Source organism: Condylura cristata, unplaced genomic scaffold (assembly GCF_000260355.1).
Source record: "Condylura cristata isolate star-nosed mole 26May11 unplaced genomic scaffold, ConCri1.0 scaffold00010, whole genome shotgun sequence".
Lineage (NCBI taxonomy): Eukaryota > Metazoa > Chordata > Mammalia > Eulipotyphla > Talpidae > Condylura > Condylura cristata.
In genome coordinates this window covers 25632405-25646723 of record NW_004567111.1, presented here as the reverse complement: position 1 = coordinate 25646723, position 14319 = coordinate 25632405, and the positions used below count along the sequence as shown (strand labels likewise).

General features: G+C 32.7%; 1 protein-coding gene across 5 annotated transcripts in view; it reads right to left on the bottom strand.

Annotated features, from left to right (window-relative positions):
* The window catches only part of PCDH9 (protocadherin 9), an 827415-nt gene that overhangs the window by 502856 nt on the left and 310240 nt on the right, over positions 1-14319 (bottom strand). For 2 of the 5 annotated variants that reach the window (XM_004680105.2, XM_012723207.1), the window contains exon 3: positions 9011-9112. The exons of 2 other annotated variants lie outside the window; for them this stretch is intronic. In XM_004680105.2, the coding sequence (XP_004680162.1) occupies positions 9011-9112 (102 nt within the window). The remainder of the gene's footprint in view (positions 1-9010; positions 9113-14319) is intronic. One more of the 5 variants, XM_012723205.1, reaches the window with a different exon arrangement.

Sequence of the window (14319 nt, the reverse complement as noted above, 5' to 3'; positions counted from 1 at the left end):
TTAAAGCTTGCTGCTCCCTGGAGACTGGTCCCTTGCATACCCAAAGCCTTATCACTTACTCCCTGGTGGAAATGAGAACTTTGCCCTCCAATTGCCACAACAAGAAGAGTAGATACTCTCTGGTTCAGGAATTAAAATAAAGCATTCAGGAGTCATCATATAAAAACTCTGCTCTTTTTATGTCACTAGACTCACATTCTAAGAAAGAGGCACATGACATAAAGCAAAGTTCACTCCCGCTGAGATGCTTTTCACCTTAACTATGTACATAGGTTGTTGTTGAAAGAATAGGACAATCGCACCAATTCTATGAAGCTGCAAAGAGAGCATGGTATGACATTCAGATATATCAGTGTATTGATTTTAATCAAACATGTTCCTCTGGGCTAGCAGCTTCTAGCTTTTCTTAATAATTTAGTAAACAGAAAGACATGCACACAAACACATTTTATGCATTGCAGGTAGGGTGTCTATTTTGTAATTCTGAGAGACCTGCTGCCTCATGAATGTATTAGGTTCATGAATTATATCACTAATAAAAGATGTTATGTTCCATTGATGGAAGAGAAAAGGATTTATAACTGTAGGGTTATAATCCCATGTTTCCATTCCTTTACGATATCATGATTCCACTGTTCTCTTCTAGACCAATGAAAACATTTTTTTAAATAATAACTTCTTTTAATTGTGAGAACAGTGGAATGACCCATTGGGCTCTGACTTCATTTTGCTTAAAGCTTGTACTTTAAATAATTACAATTACAACTTTTGTTTTCTCCCTTTTCTTACTAGTATCACAAATCAGAACTGTCTTTCTAAGGGACATAGTATTCATTCTTTTGAAATATACTCATCAAGAATAATGCTGTACATATCTGCTAGTGTTTGTGAGAAGCAAGGTGCTTCCTGTTAATAGGTCAATTAGCAAACACAGATGGCCTTACCACTTTCACCATCACCCCCAATCTCTTTGGTATTTTTCAAAACTCTCTTGCATTTTGCTTCAAAGGAGTTGAGTTTCATCTTTCTCCCCCAGTATAATACTCCTGTGTGACACATCATTGCCTATTTAAGAACCCCCAGCACAATTTTTCTTTGGCAAACAACAACACAATTAATTTATGGAACAGTTTTATCATTCCAAACACTTCATGTCCCTTGTAGTTAATACCTCTTCTCAAAACCCAACTCCTGATGCTACTAATTGAGTTGTCTCTATAATTTTGGCTTTTCAAGTTGTCACAGACTTTAAATTCTGGCAATAGGTAGCCTTTTATGGATGTATTTATTTTTCCCTCTTAGCTTAAAGCTTTTAAAATTAATCTAGGCTATTAAGTAAAACAACTTCTTTTTGTGGTTATGTTGCATCTACTGTATACTAGTATACTACTACCATTTATTTTTGATCAATAATTAAAATTTGTTTTATTCTTTTCATTGTATCAGCATTTCTAAAGAATGAGTTCTCATAAGTTTCTTTCCTACAGATAAAATCAAAAGATTGACTGAATATAATCAATATTACACTCACCCCCAAAATTCTTGCTTTTCTTCCCCAGGTTGAACAGAAGTTTTCCATGTTCTCAACTGGAAAATTTCTTATATCACAAGTGTGTCAATGAATTAATAATCCAGCCAGCCAACACTTTGAAAATAATACAAAATCACTTATAAAATTTTGGCAACCCACTTGTCTATGAATTGCTTAAATATCAATATGAGACGCTGAACTTTTATACTATCCATTTGTTTTAGATAGATGTTATATCCTAAATACACATTAAGATCAAAATTGAGATAATTCAGCCAGAAAGTGCACTTTAAAGCAGTTTGGTTTCCTGGCTAAATATATGAAAATAACTATAAACCAATAGGATAGATATTAGACAGTGGAAGGCGATGAGATCAATTAAAAAACAAACAAACAAAAAAGCATAAAACCTTCCCGGAAAGTTTAAAAAAAATCATTATTGTTACTAAGTGGATTCAAACTTGCATATACATATTTTTTTTCTTTTTCCTTCTTTTTCTTCTTCTTATAATGCTTTCACCAAACCATCCAAGTCCATATCATGTCTGCTTTCATGCCCCATTATCCCCACTACCTTCTTTTTTTTTGCTGAGTTTGTATTTTATTTTTTCAATTCTTTGCATGATATTGTGTTTTGGGTATATACATTTCACAGATGGGAAACCATCTGAATTACATATGTATAAATATATTTACACATATTTTAAATGCATGAGCTCTGTTATTTTAGAATTCATTATCAAATTAGTCATAGTAATTTACCATACCTATGCATTATAGACTCTTTTTTGGTAGATTTTTGGCAAGTTCCCTCAGTAATATTCAAGGAACAATGAAAAGCCTGTTGAAAACTCCAGATGTCTATGGTAATGCCACCAACAAATACTTGGTCAGTATTAATCACAAATACATGTGGTTTCAGTTGATTTGAAAAGAACTGTGAAGCAGCTACATTTTTCAATCATCGTCACAGTCTGATATTGTTCATTGTCATTTCATGTGTAGCATCCATGCTGATCCAACAGATACTGATTTATACCTATCTGTATTCTACTTTTTGTTGTTTTGTTGTATCTTCAGGGTCCTTCAGTGAAAGGTACTATGGTTGTTACTTTTTTTTTTTTTTTTTGTACACTCTATTCTCTTCATGAACAGCTGCATCACAGCTGTCATTCTGAATGGCAAAGAAGTCTTTGGCTGATGAGCCTATTCCTGTGGCACACAAAGTGGCTTCAAACAACTCATTAGGAGGAGATGGGCCACAGCAAGGTTTGGTGCTGTCCATCAAGTCCGTGACCACTGCAGTCACCATCAGCAGATCTGTCAAACATAGCTCTTTTCTGTGAATAAAACTAAGCCCACTTGTTCTGTGGTGAAGAAAAAAATGGCATATGGTGTTTAATGAAATGAAAAAGGCCATGATCATCCTTTATACAGGGTAAAGGAACTGAATTCTGTAGATTGAGTTGGCAGATAATTTGATTATCAATTTATCAATCTATCTATTGCTAGAACACAGATAATCCAGTTGAAAATTTCTCTATGAAATTCTAGTTTAGCAATTTATAAGGCCACGGGTGTTTGAGCATATTTATTTAGTTTCTGAAAAACATGAATATATACTTTCTTTAATAACAGAGATTTGTTAATTAGTATATAAATCAGGCTTGCATAGAGATGCAATCCTATATCAGATTTATTTTATATAATGTATTATGTATGTATGATAATATATAATACATAGCACATATAAATTTTACATGTAAACTATCCTTTAAAAATCCAAACTTGTAGGAATATATATTAATTTGTGTTTACAGCTAGTGTTTAGAATTTTAAAAGCCAACTCCAGTGAACAATCATTGAGAAAGATTATAAAGTCTTAATTTCTAATAACAACAAAAAAAAATGTGTCCAGATATCACATTAACTATGAATGTAAAACTTGATAGCTCTCAATCTGCATTAGGACCAGGTCTTAATATTGGAGACAGAAAGGAGAGAATTAATTAAATGGAATTAAAGAGAGAAGTAATTAATTGGAAATTTTTCTCAAACATGGTATGTTTCTTTCTAATATCCAGCCTTCACACATGCATTTTACATATGAATTGTCATTTTCCAATTGCCACTCATCATACCACTGCTGATCATGTATCTGATAGATGACTTTACATCTGACACTAGCATTGCTATATTTTTCTTCTAGCAGGTTAAATTGCTCCAACTGTGTTCTTATTGATTCTTGAACCTTTTATTTTAGCACTGCTTATACTTTATGGTAATTTACTGAATATAGTATGGTATCCCCTTAAGTGTAAACACTCCAGCTTGCCTGTTCAGCATGATATACATAGACTATAACACAACAGTGTCTCTGCTACATTTGCTGGATAAATATTTGTACAAATTAGGAAGGAAAGGGAAGATGGAATAAAAAAGGGTGAGAGGGAGCAAGAAAGAAACGAATGTTCAACATATGACTGCTAGATGGATTTCAGCAGTTATGAAAAATTTTCAAAAACAAGTAGATATTTTGTGTCCACTCTTAAGAATAGCCTCCACTCAAGTGTCCAGAATTGTTTGTGGACAAACAGAGGAAGGGATGTCTAGGAACCAATCCTTATTTATTTTGTTTAGCTTACACATTTAAAGCTACATTTAAAATATTTAACTAATACACAATAGAATGTAGAGTTAATAACAGCACAGCGTTCATCACATTGGTGTGATTACATAAACCTACATTTCTAATGTTTCCCACACTTTTCAAACATACACTCAATAGTATGAAAAAAAATCATGTTTCTAGAAAACATTATACATTTGTGTGAGTGTATATAGTATGTTATAATGTGGTATCATAAATTGAATTCATAAATTATTTTAAATTTTTATATGTTTAGCTAGTTGCTAGTAGAGTATTAACACATTTTTATGTTTTTTCTGTTCTTTAGGGAAAATCCATCCTTATCTAATAAAAATTACACATGAAAAATAAATATCTAGTAAGCATTCAACCTGTCCTTACAAACATTTCTAAATGCTATTTAGAATGGTAAGCATAACTGTGCTGTGATTTTTTCAGAATTGGTTCCAAGGCCAATCTGACATGAAGCAGTATGTAAGAACTTCAACATTTCCCAGTTGGGTTATGTGAAATTATTTCTAACAATGTTGAAATTTATGATGGGGATTTTTATTTTGCTGAAGTACATATCTGGATTCTTTATGAACAAAGGCTAGAAAGGGGAAGTTTGAGAAGGCAGAATGTTCTATAACATGTTTTCTCATTTGGTTGTTAAATGTGCACATTTTTGTAATGTGACTTTTAATCCATTTTTGGTGATTTATTGCATTGGAGGGCAATTCTATGTGGTGCTGAGAATTTAAATATATTGGTATATTACGAATTATTCCCAAGTGCATATACATACAAGTGTATGACAGGAGTGTAGCTATGTGTTTATGTGAGTAAGTGTTTTTGTATATATGCATGTATATGTGAATATATGTAGTGTTAAATATTTTCTGGCATTTGGATTTTAGAACTGATTGTTTTATGAAGGAATAAATAAACTGACTTGTCAAATAACTGTTAATGAAAATCTGTTAATAATAATTACCTTTATTATCACCATGTATTACAACACATGAAAATTATAATTAATTTTTTAATTTATTAACTATTTTAATCTAAAGCCTGATATCAACTATTCTAATGACTAAATATATTTATCTATTAAAATATACTTGGAAGGGCCTCCCTGGTGGTGCAATGGGTTAAAGCAAAGCACTACGAAGCTAGCTGCAGCTCCCTCAGCACAGGTTCAATCCCAGGGAGGTGACCCACATGCCATGGCAGACCTCTCCTGTATCACCCCTATTCCCTTTAGCAGTGTACTTCATTAATCTGCCTGTTCTGCTCCCCATTCTGTCTCTGGGGAATCCTCTCACTGCCCCTGCACCTCTGGCCTGTTATGCATAAAATAAATAAATTAAAACAAAAGAACTCTTAAAATATATTTATACACACACAACACACACACACACACACACTTGGGTAACATGACTACATTATAAATCATGAATAGGAAAATGCAACCATGTAGTATAATATTCACATGTAAAACTCTATTTAGATCTAGATTACAGTTGAGTAACTTAAGGTTAATGTGTTGTGTATGATAAAAAAATCAATAAATAAAATGAGAACTGGAAGGGGGAAGAGAGGAGGGAAAAGGAAAAGTCCCAGACTAACCACTGTCTTGGATTTATAGTTCCTTTATTATTTTAAAATAGCAATGTTAGCATTTTACTCTTAATCCATTTGTTATAGCTAATTTAAATAGGAGTTTTCTAAGTTATTTTCCAAACATAGACTCCTACTGCATCCTTAACTCTCAGTATGCCTTTTCTTTGGTGATCCAAGCACAAGGCACATCTATAATTTTGTATTTAATGCTGGGAAATTAGACATAATGGGACAATGGTTGTCTTAAATAAAGTTAGGGATATGTGAAATGCAAGACACATAACAATACAGTAGTTTACTACATTTTAGCTATTTTCTCTTTCTACATGTTCCTCTCACTTTATACAACCTATTATTTTCTAGGAAGTATTTCCATCAAATGACATGGGAAGTTCTTGAAACAAATGATCATTTAATTTCTTTAGTTTATAAATGCAATGAAACCTGTGCTATAAACTTACATTAAAGTTCAGAAATATTTCCCTTATCAAAATGTTTTCCCAATCTTGGTGTGGAGATTTATAGCAGTGGTCCATCCTGGGATATCTTAATCAACCATCTGCACCCATGAATTTCATACTTGCGATAACTGCCACATTTCCCAAGTCTGGCGGCTAAAATTCACACTTATTTTAAAACTCTTCTACCAATCTCCCTAACTCTGAGAGCTAAGATTTCCATCTGACATTGATTTTTTTGGATTTCATCGCTATAAGGGAAAAGTCTTATCTCAAAAATTCATACACTGAACACTAGACCGTTTTGTAAAAATACTTTAGCTCAAGCATCAAAAACAGTGACAGGGAACAGCTACTCATACTGAGATGCAGTCTTGTGTGAATTCCAATAACTATGAAGCATTTTCCTACAGATTGCAGAATTGAATCACCGGAAGTTCTATCTACTTATATTTTATGCTGCTTGGTGAATAAAATAGAAGTGATACAACAATAAAATGTATGTATTAATTATTTTAGTAAATGTAATATACATTAATAATAGGAACATGATTTGTACATTTCTGTACTTCTATTTTAAGCATTATGCAGCTCTTTGTATTCAGTGAGCAAAAGCGTTCCAGAAGAGGAAAACTTCAACATGACAGCTTATATTCCATACCTTCCTTAATACTTAGGAAAAATTTCAATATGAACTACTTAAATTTTGTGCAGTATAAAGGCAGTCATCAAATCACTCCATGATCAGAAAACCTAGATCTAACTCTAGAACTCACTGGTTAGCCTTGTGACCTAAGGCAAGCTACTCCAGCTCTTTATTAATGAATTCAACCCAGTAATATTTGGATGGAATTTGATAAACATGCCAAGTGATGAAAATAGCATATGGGACAAAAAAAAAAAAAAACTGATATAAACATAAGTAAACAATGATTGTTTTACCTAACCTATGATGATGGGTTTTAGAATTATTATTGAGAAAGATTAATACCTTGTTAACCAAATCAGTTTTGCTGTTTCACATCTAAATGTCATAAAATAAATTTAAAAGCTTCTTTGAAGAGATAGCAACAGTAAATGACACTGAATATGAGTTTCTACTTGAGTAACAGTATAATGCTATGCAATTAAATATTTTGTTAAATGGAATAAGTGAGTTCTTTCTTAATTAATGTCATTAAAGTGGATTTAAATTGTGAAAACATTAAAAAATAGTGTTTATACATACATTTATCAGGTTTGATATTTTGTTCAATAAAGTAAAATAACAGCACACCAATTTTGTAGTTTATATCTGTCTTATTAATTTTCAAGATTGATTCAGACTGGGATTAATAATGTTCAATGTAATGATTATTAATATGATTTTCTTTGTTAACGGTATACAAATATTAAACATTTATAATTTATTTTCTACATTAACTTTATTTATGAGTAAAATCTATTTTTTCCTGCATAGATTAAGGTTTATTTTTGTTTCATTGAATAAATAAGTGTGACTAATAGGAGGCACATGCCAGTGTTTAGGTAATTTGACTCTATCCAGCGATGATGAAAAATGCAAGCATTAAAAACCTATGGTTCTTTTCTCAACCTTCAAGTGTTACAAACTTTGGCGAGAATGAAAGTCATAAAGAATAAAATAGAAAAAAGTACATATGTGGTAGTTTATGTGAATGATTCTGAATAGTTACATTGATAGAGATGGTGCAGGAAAAAAGGGAAAATATGTGGTAGAAGAATTAAAGGATAAAACCTTCCAAAGTATCACTTTGTCCTTTTTTCACCTCAGTCGATGGTTTCTCAGAAGATAAATTGCTTACTTTATCAAATTTCTACTAATAAAATTAATTTCTCTAAACTAGGTTACTATTAGGCTTTTGAAATTGAATTTCTTTTGACTGGCAGAAACTACATACTGCCAATAATAATAAATTTTACTTCAACATGTCATACACACTTAAACACATACAGACATATTACCCATCTGTCATCTACCTACAAATGATGCTATGACTAATTATGCAAGTATTTTTTACCATAATATTGGAGTGCAACTCCTTAAAAATATGGATACTCTAGTGCACAATCTGATAATACATAACACCACTGAATTATACATCAAAATTAATTATGTGCTTTACATTATAATTTTAAAAATGAAATAGAAGAAAACAAATTATCTTCAAACAGCCATGCTATAAGTCACTGGGAGAATCCTCCCAATATCCAAAAAAAAAAAGAAGAAAAACAAATCTTTACATCCAGTTGATGAATTAAGAAAATAAGAAAACTAATTTTAAATGAAAATCTATGAGAAAATAAGCAAAAAAAAAAAAAAAAAGGAAAAGCTTAATTAGAAGCCCATTTTACCAATTAGTGCAACCGTTTTATGTTCTTTATCTTTGCATGGAAGGATAAAGCAAAGTAATCTTTCACAAAATACCTTTATGTATCTTTTAGTTAATTAATAAAAATTCATCAGTCAACATTTAGCTTCACAAGAAAATTTGGTCGTTACTTTCTCCACAAATAGGTAAAAAGTAATACTCAACATTTAATGACAATAACAATTTATTTAGATCAATTAACATTTTGTTCTAAAGTTGTCTCTTAAAATTGTACAAATAATAGGTACTAGTATAAAATATAACCAAAAAAATGTAGTCAGCAAAGAAAGTATTTATAATAATTAACTTATTTAAAATCACTAGGAAAATAAAAATTGTTCAGGTCTAACATGGTCTCTATAGCGATATGTCATACCTCGTAATGGCTTTCTTCATTCTCCTGAATGTGGAAACCCGCAGAGCTGGGACATTTCTGAGGAGTGACAGGAATATTGTCACTTTTGCTGTGTGAGTTACACTGCAAGAGATTACCAAATAATTGTGACAAACCACTCCACATTTTGAGTGTCTATTGAGAGACATGGTTGTTTGCTTAGTCTAATAAAGGAGTATCATTTTCACCCACAAAGGTCTACACTCATAACTACATGCAGTATAGTGAGCCTTTATATAGGGATACAAAATATCCTAGTATCAACAAGTTGTCAAAATAAATTTAGTAAAACTAAAGAAATCTAAAAGATGTAGTTACTTTATTTTTACCTGTCTTTTTTTTTTTTTTTGAAAGTAATACTGATATATTCTAGTACATTTAGGTTTTTTTGGTAAAACTTGCAGCCATAAAATGTGGAAAATATGACTTAAGTCTTGAAATCCATATATATGTGTATATTTTACATGTAATAACCTATAACACAGAATTACTATCATTCTCACTTACAGATGAGGGAAATGACCAAGATTTCCAATGACTGCTAGCCGACTTCCCGAGACCATGGCTCATATATCATCTACCTTGTACTCTATCATTATATATATGTTTAAAATATTTAAAATTGAAAAGTAGGCCCTCCCTGGTGGTGCAGTGAGTTGAGGCACAGCACTAAAAAGCTAAAGCCACTTCAGCATTAGTTCCATCCCTGCCCACTCTGGAGGAGACCCACATGGCCTGGCAGACCTCTCCTGACTTGTCTGCTACTCCTGTCAGTCAGCCTGTTCTCCTCCCCACTCTGTCTCTGGTGAATCTTCTCACCACCCTTGTACCTCTGGCCTTTACCACAGTTCTGTATGCATAAATAAATCTTAAAAAAAAAAAAACCTGAAAAATAAATGTTTAAGGTCATATAAAGTCAGTTAATTTTTTCCTGTATCAAATAGAAACCATTTTAATAAAGGGGTTAACTGAAATAATTCACTTGGCATTAGATGTGAACTATAGAACAGAAGATATCAAATTATGGCTTGGACTTTTTCTGTGAAAATATTAAAATGTCCATCAGCCATAATCTCAAAAGGTTTTTTTTTTTCATGTCAACATATGATACAGCTCACTTCCTGTTAGCCTTGCTTCCTCCTTTTCTAAACATCTTATTATGTTCAAAGCAAGAAATATGTGTACATTTTGCTGTTTGAACTTTTATTATAAGCTTGGAATTTCTCGGGCTTCTACTTTAATAAAAGATACTGCAGTGCCTCCAAAATGTTTAATTGTTGATCTATATCCTTTCCTTTCTCATGATAAAACTACAAAATATGCACTGACATTTATGGCATTTGTAGGAAGCTAGTGCGCCATGATTTTTATTCACTAATGAAATTTACTTTCCACAACAGGAAGCAAAATATGTCAGAAAATTGTTATCAAAAGCATCTTTAAAGCAATGAGTTTTAGAGCTTAGGACTCTAAAATCAGCATAATTTCATTCCAGACCACTTTGGTATATATTTAAATACACTTTACAATACCCTTATTATATTAACAAACAAAAGCAAAAAAAAACAAAAAACAAAAAAAAAAAACACTTTTTCCTTTGCAATAATTTAAAAACTCACATAAGGGCAACAAAACATATAAAATAATTCCAAGATGTCCTTCATAAGATTTCAAAGATATCCGTTAATTTGTTTACTTATATTTGCATTTTTTGAAGAGAAATAGCCATATGGCAATGTAGGGAGGCATGATTCGCAGATTCAAATTCATAGTAGAAACCTTTTTGGCATGGATAAATGTATGTTAGGTTTGTCCTCACTATAGTAAATATTTCAATCCTGTTTAAAATTTACCTCCTATAGGAATATTCCCTGGGAAATGAAGCAAAAGGTGATTGCCATTTTAATCTCTGCCTACTACCTTTAACTGTTAGGAATCATTTATAAATCGCTGTCTGGACTCCCCTAGTGGTGCAGGGGTTAAGTCTCACAGTTATTAGCAGCCACAGCAGCACCAAGTTTGACCCTTGGCCAGGGAACTAACACGTATGTGCTGCAGACCTCTCCTGTCTTGCCAGCTGCTTTCCTCAGCAGTGTATTTCAGTAGATCTGCCTGTTCTACTCCCCCCTCTGCCTCTGTGAATCCTCTATCACACACCCCCATCTCTGACCTACAACTCAGTTCTTATACTCATAGATAAATTAAATCTTTAAAAAAAAATGCTGGTCTGCACTGTTCATTCTTAGAATGTGCCTAGATGTATCTGAACACATCACTGTTAATTATGAAGACTATCTTTCATATCTCTCCACAACAACATCCTTGTTTTTTTTTTTTTTTTAAAGCTAGACTTTACAACCGTTATTTTCTTCTGTGATGTTCCTAGACATTTTAATCACTCAATTCCTGTTCCTAACCTACCCTCATATCTATTCATGCTGATTAATCTTTTTAAAACATCTCATGTATTATGCAGTTTTTTTCCCTAGAAACATTTTCTCAATTCCTGTGGCCCAGCGGTGGCTCTCACCCTGCCTGTGTGTTAGAAGCACCTGGGGAGCTTTAAAAAAAAAGTCAGTGACTGCACCCCACCACACACCGGATACATTAGAGCTGAGGCAGAAAATTTCTAAAACATCCATTCTCATGTGAAGCCAATGTTCGGAGCCTAATCCTTAGGTTATTGTTCTCTGTCTGACCCTCTGGACACTATGACATGTATTGGATATACTCTTTCTCCAGTCTGATCTCTTAGTACTAACATTTGTACTTCCTTTTCTTTATCTACTGTCATATAGTGGGTGGTATTTTGTGTCATGTTTACATCATAATGCCTCTAAACCTGAACAAAGTCTATATTAACATAACAGTGTATATTTCTATGTCGATTTTATGTATTATCCACATAGAAATGTAGTAAATATAATCCTTTAACAGATGAGGAAGACAAGAGGTTCATATGCATTCAGTGATTTTAATACAATAATTTTTACACTTATGCTCCCCTAAGCAACAAGACTCTTACTTCTACTCTGTGTATCTTCCTTATGGAGGCCATTCTTTGCTTATTTATTCATTCATACAATTATGGTTATTTTTTTTTTTGCATTCATTCATTTTTTTGATCATCATATATTTGCTAAGTGCTTGTTATGTGTTAGGATTTCCTGGTTTACCAAGAAGTGGCATTTAATACTTTCACTCCAACTGAAAAGCCATACTTGGAAAAAAATTACCATCAAGATATATGAAATGACACATGGATATAATGTGCATGTTGCCAAGAAAGAGGCAAGAGAGAATGATCAAAAATCTGGGTTTGGTACATGGGCAGAGTCTTGAAGGATGGGACAATGAGAGATTACACCATGAGTTTGATCTCCAGCCAGGAAGCTAACTCACATGGCACAGCAGACCTCTCCTGTTTCACCTGCTGTTCCCCTCAGCAGTGTATTTCAGTAGGTCTGTGTGTTTTACTCCCCATTCTATCTCTGGTGAATCCTCTCATTCCCTGTATCTTTGGTCTACACCCCAGTTTTTGTAAACATAAATAAATAAAAATATTAAAAAAAATTATTTGGGCCCTCCCTTGTGGTGCAACAGGTTAAAGCACAGCCACTGCAGTACCAGTTCTATTCCCCACAGGGAAGGTGACCCACATGGTGCAGACCTCGCCTGACCACCCGCTGCTCCCTTCAGCAATATATTTCAGTCAATCTGCCTGTTCTTCCCCCTACTCTGTGTCTGGCAAATCCACTCACCTCTCCCCACCCTGCATCATCGCCCTGTACTTGTATGCATAAAACAAATAAAAAAAATAACTTTAACAGTAGATCCAATGGTGAGAGTTTTGAATAGGATTTAATATAATGAGTGACTACCAAATACTAGGATAGGTGCTTTATGAAAGTGGGTTTGTCACCTTGACTGAATGAGATTTAATCATCACTTCTTCTCTTTCAACTTCCTTAGGGAAATACATTGTAAACAAAATGAACCCATTTTGCACTATGGCTTTGACACAGTAAGTCTCTCTATGTCCACAAGATTTCACCCTCAGTCTCCATTGTGTCTAACTCTGTAGATCTCTGTTTACAGAACAGTGAATGGCATTAAAGGATAAGTTTAAACTTGTTACTTCCTTGTTTTTAAAAATTGTTGAGTGTTAGGATATAAATAGCCTCTGGGAATTACAAATCTATGAATCACAGTTAAAAAGGAAAAAAGAGAGAGAGAGAGAAATAACACTAAATAATATTTTAAGATCAAATATTATAAATAGACAAAACTTGAAAGAAACAAGTTTTTAAGGGAAAAACAATTTAATCATTATGAATCCTTCCTAACAAGTTTCTATTTCAGGGAGAGTTGCAGCCTGACATAGGCAGAAGATTTATTATAAAAGTCTTGAGATTTTACCCAGTGAAAATTTTTCTATTTGTTAAATTTTATATAAATAGCTATATATGAAATTATGGTTAAAATTGGTCTGCTAAATCAGATTTAATATTGCAGAGTAGATATGTTATCAAACTGGAGCGGTTGAAAGTCCAATAACAACAGCATTAAATGGAAATCACCAAAAATGCATTTGTTTTTCTACTATAAAATCCATCTGATGTTTCTGTCACTGTCTACACTTAATAGCCTATATTTTGGATGCATAAACCCTGCATCCAAAACATCCTTTATACTGCTTGGGAAATTGTCATTCACTAACTATTTAAACTTTCCTCATAATCAAGAATATTAATTCTTTCATTGTTTTCATAAATCTCTAAAAAATTCTGTCATAGGCATGATATCAAGTGAAAAGTATCATTAGCAAACAAAAGCAAAAAAGATTCATGAAAAATCACATCACCACAAATAAGATTTTTTTTTTTTGTTTAAAACAGCGTTCTTTACATTTCTCCACCCAACTTATACTAGCAGCAATTTGCCCTGTTATTCTATTACCCCTCCAACCTTCTTATAAAATCAAGGTTATTTTCAAAAAAATCAATGGTATTGTTATAAATGTTGTGCAGTCATTATAGTGGCAGTAGCCTTGTATTTTTGTGCTAAGCTTTTCATTGAATAACAATACTATTTGTTAAAAACTCCGACTGAACATACTATTCCTACCAATTTTTATGAAACGAAGGATTCTTTTAAGAAGGGTTCCAAAACATCCTTAAAACTTTTGATTAAAACACTGTTGAGGCCCAACCTGTTACTAGAAAAGGCTGAACAACACAAGAGTCCCCTGACTCTTACCAGCTGAGACAACAGACACAATTACACACAGT